This window comes from Mauremys mutica, chromosome 7, assembly GCF_020497125.1.
Source record: "Mauremys mutica isolate MM-2020 ecotype Southern chromosome 7, ASM2049712v1, whole genome shotgun sequence".
Taxonomy (NCBI): Eukaryota; Metazoa; Chordata; order Testudines; family Geoemydidae; genus Mauremys; species Mauremys mutica.
Window position 1 is genome coordinate 60243639 of NC_059078.1, and position 20206 is coordinate 60263844.

At 48.1% G+C, this 20206-nt stretch overlaps 2 protein-coding genes across 5 annotated transcripts; one reads left to right on the top strand and one right to left on the bottom strand.

The window, feature by feature from the left end:
- Window positions 1-2324: 2324 nt before the first annotated feature.
- Window positions 2325-7774, bottom strand: LOC123374874 (elongin-B-like). 4 transcript variants are annotated; one of them, XM_045025256.1, is made up of 2 exons: window positions 7677-7774; window positions 2325-2792 (listed from the first exon to the last, which is right to left on the bottom strand). In XM_045025256.1, exon 2 carries the CDS (start codon window positions 2710-2712, stop codon window positions 2347-2349), a length of 366 nt encoding a protein of 121 aa, XP_044881191.1. In that variant the 5' UTR covers window positions 2713-2792; window positions 7677-7774; the 3' UTR covers window positions 2325-2346. The 4 variants fall into 4 exon arrangements, 3 of the variants coding, with proteins under 3 accessions (XP_044881191.1, XP_044881190.1, XP_044881189.1); XM_045025255.1 differs by having other exon boundaries at window positions 7581-7703; XM_045025254.1 differs by lacking the exon at window positions 7677-7774 and adding an exon at window positions 4021-4155.
- A 2034-nt stretch (window positions 7775-9808) lies between these two features.
- Window positions 9809-15284, top strand: LOC123375044 (beta-microseminoprotein-like). Its single transcript, XM_045025610.1, has 5 exons — window positions 9809-9896; window positions 11061-11145; window positions 11324-11411; window positions 12934-13036; window positions 14936-15284. Exons 2-5 carry the CDS (start codon window positions 11077-11079, stop codon window positions 15063-15065), a joined length of 390 nt encoding a protein of 129 aa, XP_044881545.1. The 5' UTR covers window positions 9809-9896; window positions 11061-11076; the 3' UTR covers window positions 15066-15284.
- The last annotated feature ends 4922 nt before the right edge of the window (window positions 15285-20206 follow it).

A 20206-nucleotide genomic window follows, 5' to 3' on the forward strand; every position in this document is an offset into this window, starting at 1 on the left:
AAGTCCCTTTTCTGAGGCATGTTTATTGTGACAAAAACATGCCTTAAAATTTTAAGCACAGTCAACCCTTGAGAATCGTATTGTAACAAAGTGATGCATAGCTGTTAAGCCATAATAATTTTGATGTATGATGAGATCAGTCCTGGATGACACTATTTTGCTTCTAATGGGTGAACCTGCTTCCTCACCTCCTCCTTTGTAGAGGAGTCTATTGCTAGTGGTCCACCCCTCCTTTCAGTGCATAAGGGAAATAGGAGAGAGGAGACTGCTTCATCCCAGCAAACAAGGAAGGAGGGGAGACTGAGAAAGGATTAAACATGAGTCATACACAATAGGTTTCAAACCTCTCACTGGCCTCTGTATCCACCTGAATTTTCGAACCCCTAGACATAGTTTGAGAGCTACTTGCCTCAGAGCCGCTAGATGGCACCTTAGCTCTGTACTGCAAACCCTACTTGCAAACCCAGGCCTTGCTCCTGTAAACATGCACTTGCTTACCCTTGAGCACTTGGGTAGTTTTATTTGCATTTAGATAGACTGTTGACATGGATGAATGCTTGCAGGATCAGGGCCTGCATTTTTTTTTAAAGATACTTTTAGCTTACTGTACTTAATAAAGCCTCCAAGCAGATATAGGGGGAATTGTGATGACTGTTCTATCCCAGAAGAATGACCAGGATGAACTGCACTTTAGAGCGGAGCAGGAGGACGATAAAGCAGCAACATCTCACTTCAAAAAACTTAATTCAGGAATTAAAATATTAGCACAAAACTCAGCCTAACAAAACTATTAGAGGAATCAGGGAATTTGCTTTTAGAACCATGTCAGAACAACCTGAGTCAATGGAAAAGAATAATAAAATCCCATTATACTAGTTAAAGCAAGTGGGCACAGCTATTGCTGGTATGGTTCCATTCTGTCATCCCCTTCCAATTCAGACCCCTAGAGGTGTAGTTTCCAGTGTTCCATCTGCTCTAGGCATGAATGTACCAAGTCATAGGGCCGTCACCACTTCCTTTAGAGACAGTTCCATAGTTCAGTCAGCCTCCCATCAGGGACTTTCTAAGAAAGCTAGTCTGCTTCTAGTTAGGTCACCTTCTCCTCCCGCCCCAGCTAAAAGGTGTCCCTTCCCTCATCCCAGAGCTTTTACACCCAAATCCTTCTATTAGAAGGGGGCTCCAGACAACTTTTAATCCAAATTTGCAGACAACTTTAGATAATCTCTTTCCCCCTCCCCACCCCCCCTTGTAGACTTACCAACTAGCATTCCTTTACATCTTCTCCAAGTAAAGAGCTAGGCATGTACAAGTGATTCCCTCTAACCTGCTGATGAATTGTCTGTCTCCTTGGAGCTCCCTCCCTTGGCCAGTGAGATACCAAGAATGTCATTCCAGAGGTGGTTCTACCAGAGTCATTTAGGAGATGCTCTTACTCCGTCACACCATGCGATGACTCATGACCATGAGCCCCCAGCTGTACTGACCCTTCTGCTGCTATCGTTACAGTCTGTCATCCCTAGCTCTCTCATTGAATGCCAGTATTTTCTTGTTCCCCAAGATCAGCACCAAGCTAGAATATTTGCACTTCTGTCAGAGGCTCATCTCCTGTTATATCTTTAGGGCAGGTGGGTGCACGTGCATTGTTTTTCCTATCCTCTAAGTTTAACATCCCCTGTTAATTAACATGCTAGCTGCTCCCTCTTCAATTGTTGAATAATTTTGTCAAACAGCTCCCTCTCAATTAGGAGCAGACCTTTAGAGTGAAGAGTTATTTGTTGCCACATACATTGTACTGGCACAATATTGCCACCTGGGTGTTCCATGAGTCCTGAGTCAGCTTCCAGAAGGTCAGGAGATTGGCTTGAAAATAATCATGAGGTCTGGTGGCAGTTTGCCTATTATTTCAGCCATCAGGGTTAACCTTTTTCAGGCTTCTCTCCACAATTTGAGGTCTAGAAGACAAATAATGCAAGCCAAGATTCTGATGTAGTCACATGATTCCAGAAGCTGAGGCTTTAGGAAAAGACACCAAATATAACAAGACTCTATAGGAAAGCTGACCACGCTGGCTGTCTGTAGTTTATTCATGTCACTGTTCTTGGAAAAAGTAAATGTTGAGGTTATGTCTACGGACATTGGGCTGGACAAGGAGGTTTAAGAGTTTGCTTCATAGACTGTCACACACCCCACCACCTCTGCACAAAAGTTTAGATGCAAGGAACCCAGTGAACAATCATTGTCAACTGGCTCTCTAGAGACTGAGACAGAAGATGTTGGCACCCCAGAGAAGTTTAACAGAAAAGCTTTATTAGTCAAATCTATGGGATGGAGCAGTGGACCCTGGTTTCACTGCATAGGCTGCTCGCTGGAGCTGCTGCCAGAATCTTGAGGCTTCAAGACATCAGGCAGCTCAGGGGTGCTGGAGAAGGGGTCGATGTGCAATGGCTCAAAGGAGCCCTCGCTGGCTCTGAATAAGGCCAAGCCCACCATGGCTGGTGCCTGGGGACGGGAAGTCTGACTGCTTAACCCACATTCTATCAGGGTCCTCTCACCATCCTCCAGCAACCAGTCATCCTTGTATAGCTGCTGCTCCTCCGGAGGCCTCTTCAGGATGCCCTCCACAATCTTCTTCAGCTCCTGCACAGTAGTCGTCTCCTTGGCATCAGCAAAGATGGTCATTTTGTGGCGACGGATCATCAAGAAGACGTCCATTGTTGCTACGGAGGCTCCCGACGGTCTTCTGGTGCCAAGGGGCACCACGGCCTTGTGTGCTGAAGATACAAGACTCACAACTGAAATGAGAGAATAGAGTCACGTCGCTGGAAGGGATCATTTGAGGAGGCCAGGAAGAGATCTAGCCATCAGAGCCGATGAACGGCTTCACTCCTGTTCTGCCAGACAGACTCACTATAGTTATAAAGGCATAAGCAACAGAGTCATTTACTCATAGGCAGATGATGTTTCCAAGGCATGTTCTGTTCATTACTCTCCGCTGTCGCTCATTTTAGTCCCAGAGTCCCCTGCATTCCATAGAAATTTGGTGCCCTTTCACTTATGCAAACTATGTCAGATGCTCCTGATGCTAAGACAGCAGAAAGATATTCACTCTAGAGGCAAAAAATCCAATCGCATTTTATGTTTTCTGAGTGAATAGTTACTCATCTATCCTTCATGTCAGGCCTCCCACATTTGGCCCTGGACAGATGGAGTGTTGGACCTAGGCTCCCTTGTATGAATGGTCTAGAAATGGACGGAGACAGTCAGTGACAAAAAGCTAGCTACAGAATTAGACTTCCCCTCCCATCCTCCTCCATCTTCTGCTTAGACCTGGCAGAACCATTTCTGTGCCAGGTCAGATCTTATTCATGCATTTTAGGCAAAGAGCAGAGTCCCACCACTGTACTTACTATTAATTAAAATAGTGTGCTAAGAGTTTGAAATCAAGCAGTACCAAGTCCGGTGACAAGCAACTAGCAGACCGAGTCTGCATTTACAGACCAGCAATGTGAGGTGCTGTTCAAAGCTGAAACACATACGACTTCAGAATGTCAGGGGACATCTATACTTGGAGCATAATTCCCAGCTCAAGGTGCCATGCTGCTTAAGCTAGTGTGCTAAAAATAACATTGAGCCACTGCAGCAGGGGCTAGCTGCCATAAGTACTTATCCAGCAGAGAGATTACATAGAGTGTGGCTATATGGCTAGCCCCTTGTGCTGCTCATGCTGCCACATCTATACTCAGTTTTTAGTGCACTGGCTTGATCAGAGAGAACATGGATATGCCTCTGACTCAGGGACCCCTTAGTGCATTGTGTTTACAGGGATCTCTGGGTCAGATATCTGCATAGTCATTCACCAAAGAGTGACATGGGAGGTTTCTATCAAGAGCCAGCAGCCTTCTGGTTGTCAATCATAGTAGCTATTATCCAAAAATACATTTTGCAAAGAGTTGTAAAACTATTCTGCAAATAGTGCTCTTAAGGTCTTGGAGTTAAAGCAAGTCACTGGCGGGGACATACCTTGGAGAAATCTCTTCCAGGCAGGGGATAACAGACACTTAATTCCATGTTTGGCTATTTGTGTATTGTACACTTCACACTGTGAGGGTGTCTGCATACAGAGCTGGGGTGAATTGAGTGCAAAGCCCATGACATGGTATCTACAAGAAGAAATAAATAGCAGGGGTGGGTGTGTTGTGTTTATGAATGAAGAGGAAGGATTGGTCTGGTATATTCTGGAGTGCAAAAAGACACACAATCCTATGCCTGGGAGGCAAACAGACAGCATGTCTGTCTCATGAAAGGAGGGTCCCAGCGAGCCTGTCTGTAAAGCACTGCAAGGCTTTTGGGTGAGCGATACTCTACCCAGAGTATCATTAAGTAACCAATTAAATTGCTCTAGAACGCTTTAGGATTGTGTGATATGTAGCCATTTGTTTCCAATACTTCTACTTGAATCTGCATGCTTTGCTAAATAAACATACTTGATTTCACTACAAGCATATCTCAGTGCTGTGTGTTAAGTGGAGTCGTGATCTGAGGTGAAAATGGTAAGCTGCAATGAATGGTTTCTTTGGAAGCAGTGAATCTGTGTATGCCACAAGTGTCCACCAGGGTCTACGCCAGGGGCTGGACACTCAGAGGTTGGGGTGTGCCCATCGCTAACCTGTAAAGTAACAGTGCAGCCTGCATAGGCTTAGAGGGGTGTGCTTGTGATGCCTGTGGAGCCAGGTAGCTGACCCACAGCAGGTCCCAGACTAAGGACAGACGGTAGCAAGGTGCTCAGAAAGTCCAGTAGCCTTCTGGAGCTGGAAACTGCATCCCCAGCTTGAAGGCTAGACATTTCCTTAGAGGCCAACATCAGAGTTCTACAGCTTGAGTTCATTTCCGGTGTCATGGGCCCAGATCCGCAAGAGATATTTAGGAATCGAAATGCCATTGAAATCTTGGGAGTTTGGAGTCGAAGGAGGATCAGGTACAAAGCTCCATTGGTTAAGAGATGGATGCATAGCACCAGCCACCTCTCTACTTCACCTCCCTGGAATTCAAAGTGAAAAGTTTTGCAAAGTTTGTACCTATTTGAGAATTAATCCTCCAGCTCTGAGCTGGAAAGAGGAGCATTTTAATTATGCTATTTTAAAAGTCGTTTTACCAGCTCCACTGATAAATACAGTAGCTGTGTAAGGGGAAAACTAGAGCCAGACCTGAAGAAATGCCACTATTCTCCCTCACACCCCCGTCTAGCAGGCTTGTTAGAACTGAAGCAGCAGGCAGCTTAAGTCAAGGTTCATCTAGAGAGATTCATTAGGAGCCATTCCAATACTACACATCCAGCAAGCATAAAAGAGTAGCAGCAGGCAGGTGGGGATATCACAAATAAAAGGAGAAGCAGCTTTAGGTTGCTTGGCCATCACATGACAGTCAGTTTGCAGCAGACAGCAGCTAGGCAAGCTGTGTCAGGAGAAGTTGTTGGTTGAGACAAATTTTAATTCAAGCCATGTTCCATTAACAATGAGCACTACAAAGGGTGCATTGCCAGCTCACTCGTGTACCCCAGGGGAAGAAGGTGCAGAGTATTTACACTGGTACCACAGGGCATCCTGTTTTGACTTGTTTCTTGATCACAGTGGATTGATCATGTGTCAGCTAACAGTGTCAGTACTCCTGTTCTCTTGAGGAGAACAGGAGTACTTGTGGCACCTTAGAGACTAACAAATTTATTTGAGCATAAGCTTTGGTGGGCTACAGCCCACTTCTTCAGATGCATAGAAGTGAACACACAGAAAGAAGAACTGGGCTGTAGCCCACCAAAGCTTATGCTCAAATAAATTTGTTAGTCTCTAAGGTGCCACAAGTCCTCCTGTTCTTTTTGCAGATACAGACTAACACAGCTGCTACTCTGAAGTGAGTCTTGAAGAGGTGTATTTAGGGACTTGTCTACACAGGGCATGAATGCTCACTGTAGGGGGTGTGATTTCTTAAGGGTCACCCATTAATTGGTCTGAGAAGACCTGCTAGTGTGCACTAAGAGCCCTCTATGGTGTGATGAAAGCGTGGAGCATGGATGCTGGGTCTCCTGCCCCAGCACCCTAACCACTGAGATACAGAGTCACTATTTCTCTCTGGCCCACTGACCAGAGCACCCACCTGAGTGGATCTGAACAAGGGTCTCCCACATCTCCCTGAGGAGGGCGGATGATTTGAACCTAGGTCTCCCATGTCCTCTGTGAGTGCTCTAACCACTGGGATAAGCTTTATAAGGGAGCACCACCACCGTCTCCTGCTGCTGTTTTGTGTGGGGCATGGCAGGCTCCTAATTTATTTCCACAGAAAATGCTGGAGGTGCCTAAGCCCAAAGGGTGAATTCCCATTCCCTACACAGAGCAAGCTGCCTCAGATGCCTCCCTGCAGAGCAGATTAGCTCCAGGAGAGGGGCAGAACTTAGGACATGTCTCTCACCAGCACCTCCCAGTGCCTACCTTAGGCAGCCTGTGCCCCATCTAGCATGCTGCTTTGGTGGCTCACAGTCCAAGGCTTCTCTCTCCCCCCAGTCACTGTATTGGAGCCAAGGTGCCTAATTCAGGACTGGTGGATCACAATGTTGTTCCTGTGATTTTCTAGGTGCCTAAAAGGATGTCAATGCCTCAGGCCCTTTGAGGAGTGAGCCTTCGCCTCTGCCCTACCTCACAAGAGTGTTGGCAGTGAAGATTGGGGTACTCAGATATCATGATAATGGGGTACAATTAACTCTCTTCTAGCTAGGGTATTTAACACACCATGCTTAAGCCTACCATGCCAAAAGCTAGTTTTATGTCAAAAAAGAGTTACTCTTAATTACAGCTGTTACCTAGCATGATTCCCATGTCTTGGTGACTGACAGCACCACAAGTTTTGGCAAGAACTGGAAACTACCGGGAAAGGAGAAGTTAGTCAAAGGAACCTCCACTTACACCAGCTCCCAGACGCAGAGGATCACAGTCCAAAAGAAAAACTATCCAAGCCTTTTATATTTTAAAGGATGACAACTTCAGGCAGAGTTGTGGTATGAGCTGTTGTGTTAGGCTGCTGACAGTGGAGGAGTTTAGTTCTCTATCATTACTTTTGGTCACCATCTGCATTTCTCTCCATTTAAGTAATCAAGTCCATAAGTAACCAATTTCTTAGTGCTGCAACATCAGGGTGTGAAACACTGCAGGAAAGATTTAACTTAAAGAGGACTGTTTGCAGTGGAACATTTCAAGAACAGTTTGTAAAGACATTTCACCAAGCATTTGGCTCTATAGAGAGCTTGATTTGAAAACCAACCCACCAACCAACCACCACAATATTTGCACCAAGTTGAACTGATGTTGTCCCTCTACAGTTTCTACAAAGAGACAAGAACTGACAATGACCTTCAGAAGAGCTATTTCTCAGAACAAAGCCAAGCACAGAGAACAAGCCACAAAACACCAGCATGCTAAAGAGCTGCTAGTCTCACCACACATTGCAAGAATAAAAAACCAAATAACATGAAGGAATTAGAGTTTCCTGCTTTAATCCTCCCCACCTCTTGATAGACTTACAAAAGCTCCACTCACCACTAGCTCCTATCACAATTCTGTCCTCCTCTCTGCTCCAGGTCCACCAGCAGATATACACCTGCCCTCAGTCATTAGGTTTATCTAAAGTCTTACCTCCACCACAGCTCTTTCACCTCTTCCCTGAACCACAGGTTGGCCTAATCTCTTGTCAGTCATATGGGTTCTAATGAGCTCAGGTGTCTCAATCAAAGCCCCCCAGACCTGCTGGGCAACGCAGGCTGATGGGAGGAGGGCAGGTCATTCTGCCTTGAGCTATTGAGTACCAGGGATAATGTATTGCACCAAAGCCCCAGTCCAGCAAGCTGACTGACCCTGGCAGCCACACAGACTCCATTGCTGTCCCTCTCCCCTGTGCTGAGTGCCCTCCCTGCTCCCTTGCCCTGCCCCTTCACTTCCCCCATCCCGCTCCTTTCCCTTGTCTTCAGCTAATCTCCTCCGAGCTAACCTCTGCCCAAAGAAGCTAAAAACCAAAAGCAAACAAACAAAAATCCCCCCAAACCCTCCAACTTTGCTCCCAAATGGTGGCACTAATATGCTGATCACTCTGCCCCCTTTGCCTGTCTTGTCTATTTAACCTGCAAGGTCCTTGGGGAAGGGACTAGCTAGAGCCATATGGACTCAGCAGACATGGGCTCAAGGCCTCTGGCCTGCTGAGTGACTGTGGGAAAGTCATGTCACAGCCCTGTGCCTCAGTTTCCCCATGTGCAAAATGAAGGTAACGATACTGAGTTCTTTGAGAGCTATGGGTGAAAAGCACCATATAAGAGCTAGGTGCTAGTGCCTCGCAGAGTGGGGCCCTGTCTCTGGTTGGCCCTTAGGCAATAATGTCATAAACATAGTGCTGAATTTTTATTTCTATTTAAAAATGAATAAAAAGCCTAGCCAAGGCTCACACACCAGTATCAATACATTATCTATACCAGCAGCATTCAGATGATCAATTCAGAAGAAGCTCAGTCAGCCAGCCACCTACAAAACTCCTTTGCACCTCTTCATTGTCTGGGAATTACCACCTCGGCCCTCTCCAACCTCCTTCTAGCACAAGTGTCTTCTGCAATGCACCCAGAAAGCCATCCAATCCAGGCTATTTCAAACCCAGGGGTGGGGAACATGTGGGGATTGGTCCTGCTTTGAGTAGGGGGTTGGACTAGATGACCTTCTGAGGTCCCTTCCAACCCTGATAGTCTATGATTCTATGATCCTATGTTCCAGAACTGGGGAGCCCTCCCAGCGGATACCTTGCCAGCTGCTCCTTCTTTTTTATAAAGAGGTGGATCTGGCTCACACACCGCTGCTGACCACAGCTGTGGCAGTATGGCCTGGGGAGAATAGTGATCTCACAGCCAGGCTGGTACCAGGCCATTTAGAGCTCTCTAGATTACAACCAACACCTTCAACTCCACCCAGAGACTAGGGTGGCCAGATGCCTGGATTTTGACCAGAATATCCTGCTGAAAAGGGGACCTGACAGTGTCCGGTCAGATCCCTGGCATAGGGAACAGGGGATCTGACCAGACACCCAAAGTCTGGTTACTGCAGGTGGGGGAGGCAGGGAGGCACTGGGTCATCACCTGCACCAGCCCCTACTCAGCTGGGGCCACCTCCTTCCTTCGTCAGGCAGCTGCAGCTCCAGGCCCCACAGGCAAGTCCCTTCTGATCCGGGGTGGGAGGGGAGAAGTAGCAAGTGATGCGGGAGGAGGGAAGAGGAGTGGATGGGGGGCAGGGCCTCAGGGGAAGAGGCAGGGCAGGGTGAGGCCTCGGGGGGGAAGAGGTGGGTCAGAGGAGGTTCCAGCACTCCTGCTGGAGTGTGCAGTTTTTAAATATTATCAAGTTGGCAACGCTACCAGGCAGTGATGAGTAGCCAGCACAGCTTCTGGAGCATGGCTGCCGTATGCTTTCCCATGCAGGCGGGAGGTGCCTAAATTGAACTGGGGTCGCCTCAGGTCAGGGGAGAAAACAAAAATGAGTGGGATTAAATGTTCAACATGAGTGTCTGTTGGGGCAGCTAGCAGAGCACTCACCCTGCAGAGTGAAGGCCTCTCTTTATCCCACAGCCAGTACAAGAGTCCTGCTAACATACTGGTATCTTCTTCTGGAATGACCAGCTCTATGGGAGAGAGCTGGGAATTTGGGCTCCACCTCTCTGCTGTGATTGGCAGGAAGAGAGCCCATTGTGACTAAGGTGAGCACCTTTTCAAAATGCAAAACAGGGCACATGCAGGAGCTCTGCCCCCTCTGTGGCCACATCTCCTGCTCCTCCTCTTCCCCAAGGCCCCGCCCCCTGGCCAGGCGGCAAGCCAGAACCGGGCCCTGGTAAGAGCTGCCCAAGGAGCCCAGGCTGCTGTCGGAATCTCTGGACCCTCCACCTGCCCTGGGTGGGGTGTTGGAATGCCCAAGAGCAGCCTGGGCCTGTGTCCCTGCCCCACAGGATGCACTGCCCGGGGCAGGTGGAGGGTCTGGGACTCTGGGGCTCCCCACAGCAGCCTGGGCTCGCTGGGTGGCTCCTACTGCTCAGGTCTGGCTTCTGGCCTGGCCAGGGGCAGGGCTTCGGGGGGGAGAGGAGGAGTAGGGGGCAGAACCTCATGGCAAGGGGGGGTTAAGGCCCACCTCAGCACCCTCCCCCCACTGGGAAGAGGCTGGCACCACCCCTGAGCCTCAGGTAGGTGCGGAGCAGCACGAGAGGGAATCGAAGACAAATGGTGTTCCGGAGTCAGTCAGCCGGGGACTGGGACTTGAAATGTACATTTTGTGACTTCCCACCCATTTAGGGATGGGTGGTCACCCTAATTGTGACAGCTGTTTCTACTGAGGTAGTCCCCTGTCTATGAGGGGCTAAACTGAGACTCACTGTCTCATCTCACAGCCATCAACTGGTAACAATTGTCAGCTGCTCTCAACCCAGCCTGGCTTTGAATCAGTGACCTAGCGGTACCAGGTGCCACCTTTCCAGGCCCTGGCGGTGGCCGGCCTTTCAGAGACAACCCCACTGAAGCGCCATATATAAAAGACCTGAGAGGTGTAATCAATAAATCCGTCATAGAACAGAGGTCTCTCCACGCCACTGCACCGTGTGAATGCCCTGTTCCCTATGCTGGTCGGTGGAGCTCTCACTGTGACAGGTCAACAGAACAATAATAAACCACCTTGCTTAATATGTGCTTTCCCCCCTCTGTTTCTTGATGGCTGGCCAGGACTGGGAGCATAGTTGTCAGGAACAGGTTCTGTTGGTTACACCGGGGTCACTGCAGAGTAATTCTGTTGTAGCCATTGGCGTTACCCCAGATTTACACCACGGTAACGGAGCTCAGAATTGAGCCCCTGCTGTATTTGTGAATGGGTAACACTTGCCTTCAAGTTCATGTCCAAAGACACCTCTTAAAGCCAGACCTTCTGATAAGTGATTGGGACAGGTTAGAGCAGCCATTGGCATGATTTGGCCTCAGCAGGAGGCTCACATTTTCATTGCTTACCCTTAAGCAACCATTGTTTCTGCATGGACTATAAATACACACCGCTCCTCACAGCAACCCGCCAGCGGCCCATGAAGCTTGCCTACGCCATGGTAAGTCAGTGGCTGGTGGTACCTGACTGTGTAACTGCAGACTGTGTGCTTGGGAGCAGTTCTCCTCTTTATTTGCGAATAATGAGATTTGTCCTCCTTAAATCTGTGTGAATGAACTGATCAACGTTACCAGTGAAAAACCAGCCAAGTTTGCAGTGAGTTTCCCTTTCTCTTCCAGAAGTTCCTGCTGTTCCTCTTCCTCGTCCTTCTCACCTTGGGGTCCCTGTGCACTGCCCAGTGTTACATGAGACCCCCAAACAAATACGGTAAGAATGGCAAATTCTCCACGCATGCACAGGACTTCCATTTACTGGATTGAAAGGAGCACTTGCTTAGAAATGTGGGGATTGTGCTGTCAGTTGCAGTGTGATGAAGATACATAGGCAGTTAGATACTATGTCATATAAGAGTGTCTCCAGCCAGACAGCTAGCTAGCTACATACTCCCAAACTGAAAGGCACGGTAGAGTTCCCTATGGACTTGGATATGAGATTGTTGCCTAAACAAATAGAATATCACATGGGAGAAAGAGGAAGCGATGCTAAAAAGCTGGCACCTCTCTGTCCTGGCCTCACTGTTTCTATTACTACTCATTGTCAAACATGGAAACCAGAATGGAAGAACTACTTGCCTGCTTTATTGTGTCAGGAGGGGGGATGGCCTAGTAGTCAGAACAAGGGGGGCTAGGTGGCAGGAGACCTGGTTTCTACTCCTAGCTCTGCTACTGACTTGCTGCGATAGCTCGAGTGAGTCTTTTAACTGCTCTGTGCCTCAGTTTCCCCATCTGTAAAATGGGCATGGTATTACCTGCTTCCAAGGGTTGCTGTAAGGATTCATTAGATTTTCAAAACATTGAAGTGTCTTAGGTGTCCAAGTCCCATTAAGTTGCTGTAGGACTTAAGACCCAGATTCTCAAAATATGTAGGCACCAAACTCCCATTGATGAGAGGTGCCTAAATACCTTTAAGCATCTGAGCCTATGTGCCTACCACACATAGGTGCTTTTCCACTGTTACCCAGTGGGTAAAATCCTAGCCTTACTCAAGTCAATAGCAGAACTCCCACTGACTGCAATGGGGCCAGTATCTCATCCAAAGTCTTTAAAGTGCTTTGAGAACTTTAAAATCACTATGGGCTAGATTGTGCTTTGGGGCACAGCTCTGAGCAAGGGGGGATGCATAATCTGCACTACTCCCACAGTGGCCATGGGAGGTGCTGTGACTTGGAGAAACCCCTCCAAGGCCAATTCCCACCCTGCTTCTCCTTTGCTCTGGGAAGGGGAGGGAGATAGTGATTTGATTCTGGCTTTCAGCAGTAAATTATGACACCCCAGAGCCAATAATCTGTCCATCCCCCCACGCAGCTTGGTGGGCACAGGGGTATGTGGCCAGGTCTGCTTATTCCTATATTTCTAGGACTGTGCAGCACAGTTCAGATGTGCAGTCCAAGTCACCATCTAGCCCTAGGAGGTGAGTATCAATAGTAGCAGAACGATGCTCAAAGTAGTACTAGCCATAAACTAAAGCATTTCTCAGCCTCACAACATGTTTTGAATAGCATTTCTCTGCTAAAGATGGGTGTGCAGCAGATAACATTTCACCCTGCTAGTCCGCATCCTAGGAGCAACGGCATTGCATCCCATCACAGAACACGGCCCATATTCGTCCCTGGCGTAATTCTACCCAAGTAGTCAGAGCTTTAACTGACAGCACCCAACCCAAATGCTGTATTTTACCTCTAAATGTCACCATTGATCTACCGGGCATTGTTTTTGTTGTGTGTATCCAGGCTGTGTTGAAAACAGAAAGCTGTATCACTTCGGTGTAGTGTGGAAGACCAAGGATTGTTTCAGATGTGAATGTCAGCCACGAGCAATGATCTGCTGCAGCCTGTAAGTCCAAGCAGACTAGGGCTACTTTTGTACCAAGCGTAAGGGCGGGTTGAAATTTTCTAAATTTGGAAGTTTCAGTGAAAATTTGCATTGACATTTCAACAAAATTGGAGCAAAATCCTCTCTCCAGGTTTTCATCCAGCTCTACCCCTGACAAAGCAGAACAATCTTCTTTTTATCCAGACTTCTTTGAAAAAAACACAGCCACAAACTTGCAAACACACAGCTCAGAGCTTTTCCCTATTACTCCTCCTAACCCTCCTCTTGACTTTGCCACCGGCAGGATCTCGGATCCCCTTTCCCCGGATTTTTCGCCCTCCCTCTCTATGGCAGCTTTTCTCATTTCTGGAGATGCATGACTCATCACTCCAGTTCTAGAGCCCTAAACATGCAATAAAGCACAGATATTTAGTGCGGCCCCTTGTAGTCTATGGGGCACCGCACAAGGTTCTGTCTGTTTGCATCTCTCAGGCCCCTAATTGTTCTAGGTCAGTTCTTCTCAATCTTTTCCGTATACTCAGAACACCTTCCTATCTAGCCAGTATGTAGCCGAGACTCTGTGCCCCACAATATAGGAAGGGCAGGGTGGTTATGGCCCCTAGGTTGAGAACCCATGTTCTTGATCCCATTGTGAGTCCCTGCCTTCCAGAATTTAAATCATGATTATGTCCTGGGCTCATGATGCTATCAGAGGTCCTGTGAGTGGGAAAAAAACCCTGGAGGGGGCTTATGGTTGGAATACTGACCAAGGTCACAGCTGGTTGAGAATTTTTCAACAAATTGTTTTGAAAAATGAAATGAAAAATACCGATTTAGTGCAACCAAAACTGTTTGCAAAACAGGGTTGAGTTTGACAAATTTCCCAACTCAAAACAAGGTCGAGAATAAAAGTTTCCAAACCCTTGAAACGTTGCTCTTTGCCATTTAGAAACAAAAAATTCCAGTTGCCCTGTTCAAATCACCTTTAAAAATTTAAGCTAACAAGACTGAAAAGAAGGTTAAAAGACAAAAAGATTAGCATCAAAACAAGACGTTTGAAAATGATTGAAACAAAATGTTTTGATTGACCCAAAATGGAAAAAAATGGGGGGTTTGGTGCACAAATATTTTTGAGATTTCGACTTTTTGTCCTGATTCTAGACAGGAAAAATTTAGAACTCTGGAAAATAGTCACTGGATGGGAAAACCATTTCCTCCCCAGCTGTAAGTGAGGACCCCCTTACAGATAATTCCCCCAACCTTCCACCCACTGGAGGGGGCAGGGAGCTAGCAAGGGCAGGAGCAGTTCTTATGTGCTGGCAGCTCCCTGTCCCTGAGGTGGCCCAAAGACCTCAGAGCTGAACCACTCCCTGGCAATCTCTCAACAGGGCAGGCAGAGGCTGTTTCCACTCTGGCCCTGCACCAGGTCCAGGGTGAATGTGGGGGGAAGGATAGCTCAGTGGTTTGAGCATTGGCCTGCTAAACCCAAGGTTATGAGCTCAATCCTTGAGGAGGCCATTTAGGGAACTGGGGTAAAGATCTGTCTGGGGATTGGTCCTGCTTTGAGCAGGGGGTTGGACTAGATGACCTCCTGAGGTCCCTTCCAACCCCGACATTCTATGATTCCATAAGTTTAATTCCTAGCAAAGCTACTACAGAGAATTACATTTGAGTGAAAAAATATTGAAAAAAAATCAGTTAATTTTTTTACTCACCTGCTAAGACTGGATATCAGAGCTCTGTGTTGCCATAGCAACAGTCAATACCACCAGCAAGTACTATGGGCTAAATTCATCCCTGAAGTTACTTCCCCTGAAGTCACTGGAGTTGTACCAGGGATGAATTTGGCACAGTAAATATGATTTTTTTCCTGACCTATATCTTGCATCCTGATCTCATCTTCATCTTCCTCACTGACAGCGTTTTCAGACCCACCAACTACGACCGAGAGAACTGCATCGCCCTGTTCCATAGGAAGAGCTGCTCTATGCGCGTGGTGTGGAAGAGTGATCCTCAGGAACCCTGCAATGTCTTTGCCGGAGTTGGTTAAGACTGCTTTGAAGTGGTCTTCTCATTCAGCAGCTTTCTTGCAAGTTGAGCAGACCCAGCACCACTCCCTTAGAGGAAAGCAGCGAATCAGTGTGGTTTCAGGAATAACAGGCTTGTGTCCCCCTTTTCACACATGCTCTGCTGTGACTTCTCTTGTTACGTACAGATTTGTGACTGAGATTTAATCAAAGATCATTTACGGTAACATCATCTCTGATGAAATCTGGGGTTAAATAAAGACACAAGCATCAAGCTCTTTTCCTTCTAAGCAGTTAATAAACAGTTGTGTAGAAGAATCCATGAAGTTCACTAAGAACCTAGGTATGCAAACCTAATTTACTTGGGAGTCCCTTAGCTCAGTGGTTCTCCTCCAGGGGTCTGGAGCCCACTGGGGGGCCAAGAACAGGTTTCAGGGGGGCCACCAAGCAGGGCCAGCATTAGACTTGCTGTGGCCCAGGTCAGAAAGCCAAACCCCCCACTGCATGGGGCTGAAGTCCGGAGCCCTGAGCCCTGCCACCCAGGGCTGCAGGTGAAACCTGAGCAATGTAGCTTTGCAGGGGCCCCAGTGGCATGGGGACCCAAGCAATTGCCCTGCTTGCTACCACCTAACACCAGACCGATTTTATATGCAGAAAACCAGTTATTGTGACACAAGTGGGTCATGTAGTTTTTATAGCACATTGAGGGGCGGGCCTCAGAAAGAAAAAGGTTGAGAATCCCTGGCTTAGATACTATGTTGGCAGGCATTGTACAAACCAGATAGATAATTAGATACTTTGTGGTATCTCCCTCATTTGATGTTTCCTTCAGTATATGCAAGGATGTATTGGAAGAATGGTTGAAACAAAGCAGCAAAGAATCCTTTGAACACTATTCCCATATCCTGTGAAAACCAGGTCCTCTGTACAGGTGCACACAAGCAAAACAAATTTGCCAGGATACGTGTTGTGTATTAGAAAGCAGGAGCGAGCCCACACCTTTAAGTCCAACCTATGGGAAAAAGATGCTATCTCATATTTTCTACAGTCTTAAATACATGTGTAGCATCTCATGGTATAATCTGGTTTGGTACAAAGTTCAAAACCAAACAAACTCCATGAAAGTCTTTATGAAAAATACCCCATGTAGACAATATACTAATGATGAAATGTAACGACGTATATAGCAATAGTGAAAAATAGGCTGGTGCCGACCAGTCTTTAGACTCAAATTACAGCATCATTTCAGTCAGTAATTACAACACTGGTGCTTTGTTCATCCATGCAACTCTAAATACTCCGTCACAGTGTAATACAACTGCACCTGGAAACAGTTTTACATCTGCTTATTTAGTTGTACTTGTCCATTTCAAACTATAGCGGTAGTTTTGAGGCCAGGAACATACAAGTCTCTACACACATTCTCACTTAGTAAAGAAACAGATTTAAAAGAAAGTCCATCCAGCCAAAGGAATATTGGAACTTAGTTGGTTTGAGGAGAAGTCATATGAGAAATATCAATGATTGCAGCTACCTAATCCTATGCCATCCAGCTCTGCTGTAAGTTAGAGCTGTTTAGTGACAGCTGTATAAGAGTAGGGACCCTCCATTATCTTATGTCAGTGGTGGATTGGACATAGCATAGCTCACCGTGCCCCTCCCAACCCACACCCAGTGTGCCCTTGCCATGACCCCTCCTTTCCTTTGTGCTGTGGGTGCACAGGACAACTGGCACAAGAGGTGGGAATTCTCCACTGACCAGTCTGCATCCACTTTATGCCCCGGAGCAGTGCATAGGGGACTTAGTGGGCCAGAGAATCTGGCCCTATATCTTAATGCATGTGCACAAGAGGGCAGCGTTAAGGCGGACAGCAGGTCTAAAACTCTATGAAAAGGCTGTGCATGCAATATCAGCTTTGGTGTTTCCTGACTTGTGAGTGTTTCACCCACAGTGCTCTGTACGGGATATTACTTCTGAAGTAGGGGGTGACTTGAACTAACTTGGGTTTCAGAGTGCAGAGGGAAGCAGTGCTAAGAAATTATAGATAAGAGCATGTTATTTCTGCTAGCACCTGGCATTGTTCCACTAACATGGCATTACTGCGATTGCAATGGCAGAGGCATTAGGAAGCCCATGGCGTGGTTCATTATCACAGGGTCTCAGAGCACTGGGAAAACAGCAACAGGAGGAGTGGCGGCATATAGTGGTTAAATCACAGAACTAGAAGTTGTAAGAGCGGGGTTCTAGTGCAGTCTCTGCCACTGACTCCATGTGACCTTGAGCACATCATTTCCGCTCTCTGTACCTCAGTTTCCTCATTAGCAAAATGGGGCTAATGATACTTTTCCCCCTTGTAAAGTGTGTTGAGATTTCTGATGAAAAACTCAGGAAGCATTATGGTATTGTCACCAACATGGACTAAGCCTCTGGATGACTGGGATGATCTTCCCCAGCATTACAAAGAACTGCTCTGGATAAGTGCCACAAACCAGTCTCGGTACATTTTAGATAACACTGGCAGAAGTCCTGGAGAATATGCTGAGGGAGAATTCTGCACTGGTCGGGCCAGGAGACAGATTAGGAACCCTATTCAACTCCACCGACATCAACAGGAGTCTTTCCATTGACTTCAATGCAAGAGCTGAGTTGACCAAATAATGCTCACTGAGACAGAACAAAGTCAACAATAAAAGGCTCTAGCTGCATTTGGGTAGGACTCACAAATCATTTAGGATTTTGATTAAAGACAATTGCTCTGTTTCAGTGACAGCCTATTGAATGTTAGCAATGTTGGCATGGCCTGGCGCATTTGTTCCAACCCCCTGCATCCAGTGGAGTATGGAGAAATTACACATGTTCTACAATGCCAGAAGCAACAAAGTGGAGCACCCTCGACTCAGAAGTTCTTTGCTGTTGTGGGTTGGTGCCGCTCCTCTCATATTAATATGCCGATTTGGGATGCAATCAGACGCTATAACATTGTTCCCCAATATGCTCCATATCTAACTGCAGCAGACTTGCCACCCTTGCTTTCCAACAACCTGCTTGGAAGCCTGGACTAGCAGTGGTTTGAACAGAAGTTTTGGGAGCCAGGACTTGCCGATCACACATTTAAGGATCCAGGCACATCACTAGATCAGGCCCTAGGCCAAAACATTTTCCTACAAACTTTTTGCTGCAACTGGTGCTTTGATAATTTGCTCTTAATTTCTTTCCCATTTCTCAGAGAATCGCATTTGCACGAGTCTCCTTTCTTTATCAGCAAACAAAATATCCCTGGTATGAATGTCCATGGGAAAATTCCAGGTTTTTAGTTGAACAAATGTTCTTAGGGGTTTTCTCCCCGCCCCCCAGTATCAGCCCATCTCCAGTTTGGAATGAGAGGAGATCCTCACCCAGAAAGCCCAACCCCCTTTCCTTCCAGGCATGGGAGAAGTGATCCTGGCTCGAGGAGCCCAAATCATAGGCAGAGGCAAAAGTGAGGCCCTTCCCCTATTACATTGTATGGAGAGTCTCTTCTACCTTCAGGTGTGGAGACCAGGCTCATCATGCTCCTCCTTTAGCCTTGGCCTCAGCCCAGACCCAACATGCTCCTTCTTTAGACCAGGGTCCTCTTCTCTCCTCCCCTCACAGCCAGGCCCCTCTGTTTACCCAGAAAGGTGAGGACGCACGTACCCTTCTCATAGGAGGCCAAGGAGGGGGCACACACCACTAGAGGAGGTTGCAGGTGTAGCTTTGGTTTGAAAAAAGGTTGTGAAGCTCACATGGCCTCGGATATAAGTTCCCTGGTCTTCATCACCAACAAGAGGTGTGACCTGGAATAGCACCGCAGGCCTTGGCAAGCTCCTGCTGCCCCAGGGAACAAGGTATCTGATCCTTTTCAACGAGAGAACAGTTTGGCAGCTGTTTCATTTGCTCAGCATTGGCTTTCATAGGAGCTTTGGCTTTAGGCTGTATATAAGCCTCCCCCACCCCAGGAGCAATTTTATTCCACGCAATGATCAGTTGAAGCATATTCTGTGTTTTCTACTGCCAAGGTAGTGGATGCAGCTGGTAACTGATTCCACGTTGCCATCTTGTTTGATTTTAATTAAGGAAAGCTGACCAGCTATGGTATATGGCCCCTGTGAACAGGGGCAGCTCTAGGTATTTTGCTGCCCCAAGCACGGCAGGCAGGCTGCCTTCGGCGGCTTGCCTGCGGGAGGTCTCCGGTCCCGCAGATTTGGCAGCACGCCTGTGGGAGGTCCACCGAAGCCATGGGACCAGCGGACCCTCCGCAGGCATGCCGCCGAAGGCAACCTGCCTGCCGCCCTCACAGCGACCAGCAGAGCGCCCCCTGTGGCTTGCCTCCCCAGGCACGCGCTTGGCATGCTGGTGCCTGGAGCCGCCCCTGCCTGTGAAATATCTCCCATTCGATTAGTCTATTGCCTAGGACAGAGGTCTCCAAAGTGTGGTGTGTGCCCCCCAGGGGGCTCAGAGGAATGCTAGGGGAGTGCAGCAAGGCTGGGCCAGCCCTCATGGGAGGTGGGGAGGAAGCACCATCCATCCCCTCCCCACCCCCAGCTCTGCTCCAGTCCCACCCTCAGCTGCATCCCTGGCTCCCGGCCCTGCACCCCAGCCTTGGTGCGGCTCCACTCCTGGCCCCACACCAGCTCCCAGCCTCGGCTGCTGGCCATGGCTCTGTTCCCAGTTAGGGCTAGGAGTGGGGGTGGGGCCGGGAGCAGAGTCGCATCTGGCCTGGGGCCCAGCTGCTGGTCCCCACCACAGCCCGGCTGCGGCTCTGCTCCTGTCCCTGTCCACAGCCTAAGCCCCTGGCTGCAGCTTAATCCCTGGCCTGCTCCCAGCCCGAGACCCACCCCCAGCTGTGGGCCCAGCCTTGGCACCCTTACCCCTGCCTCTGTCACCCCGCTCCCGCCCCCAAGCTGCAGCCCCACTCCGAGTCCCAGCTCCAGGAAGTGGGGGGCATGGACAGAGGTATGAGGGGGCATGTGTGACGGATTGGATCACAGAAATCCCCTGGGGAACTTTCAACTGCTGTGCCAAGACTACTTCTGCCCCTGTTTTCCCTGCCCGCTCAGGACTCCAGGACTCTGTCTTGCTGAGCCAGACACGCCCATCTGCTCCAACAAAGACCCAGGGTCTGAACCACATGCCCCAAAGCTG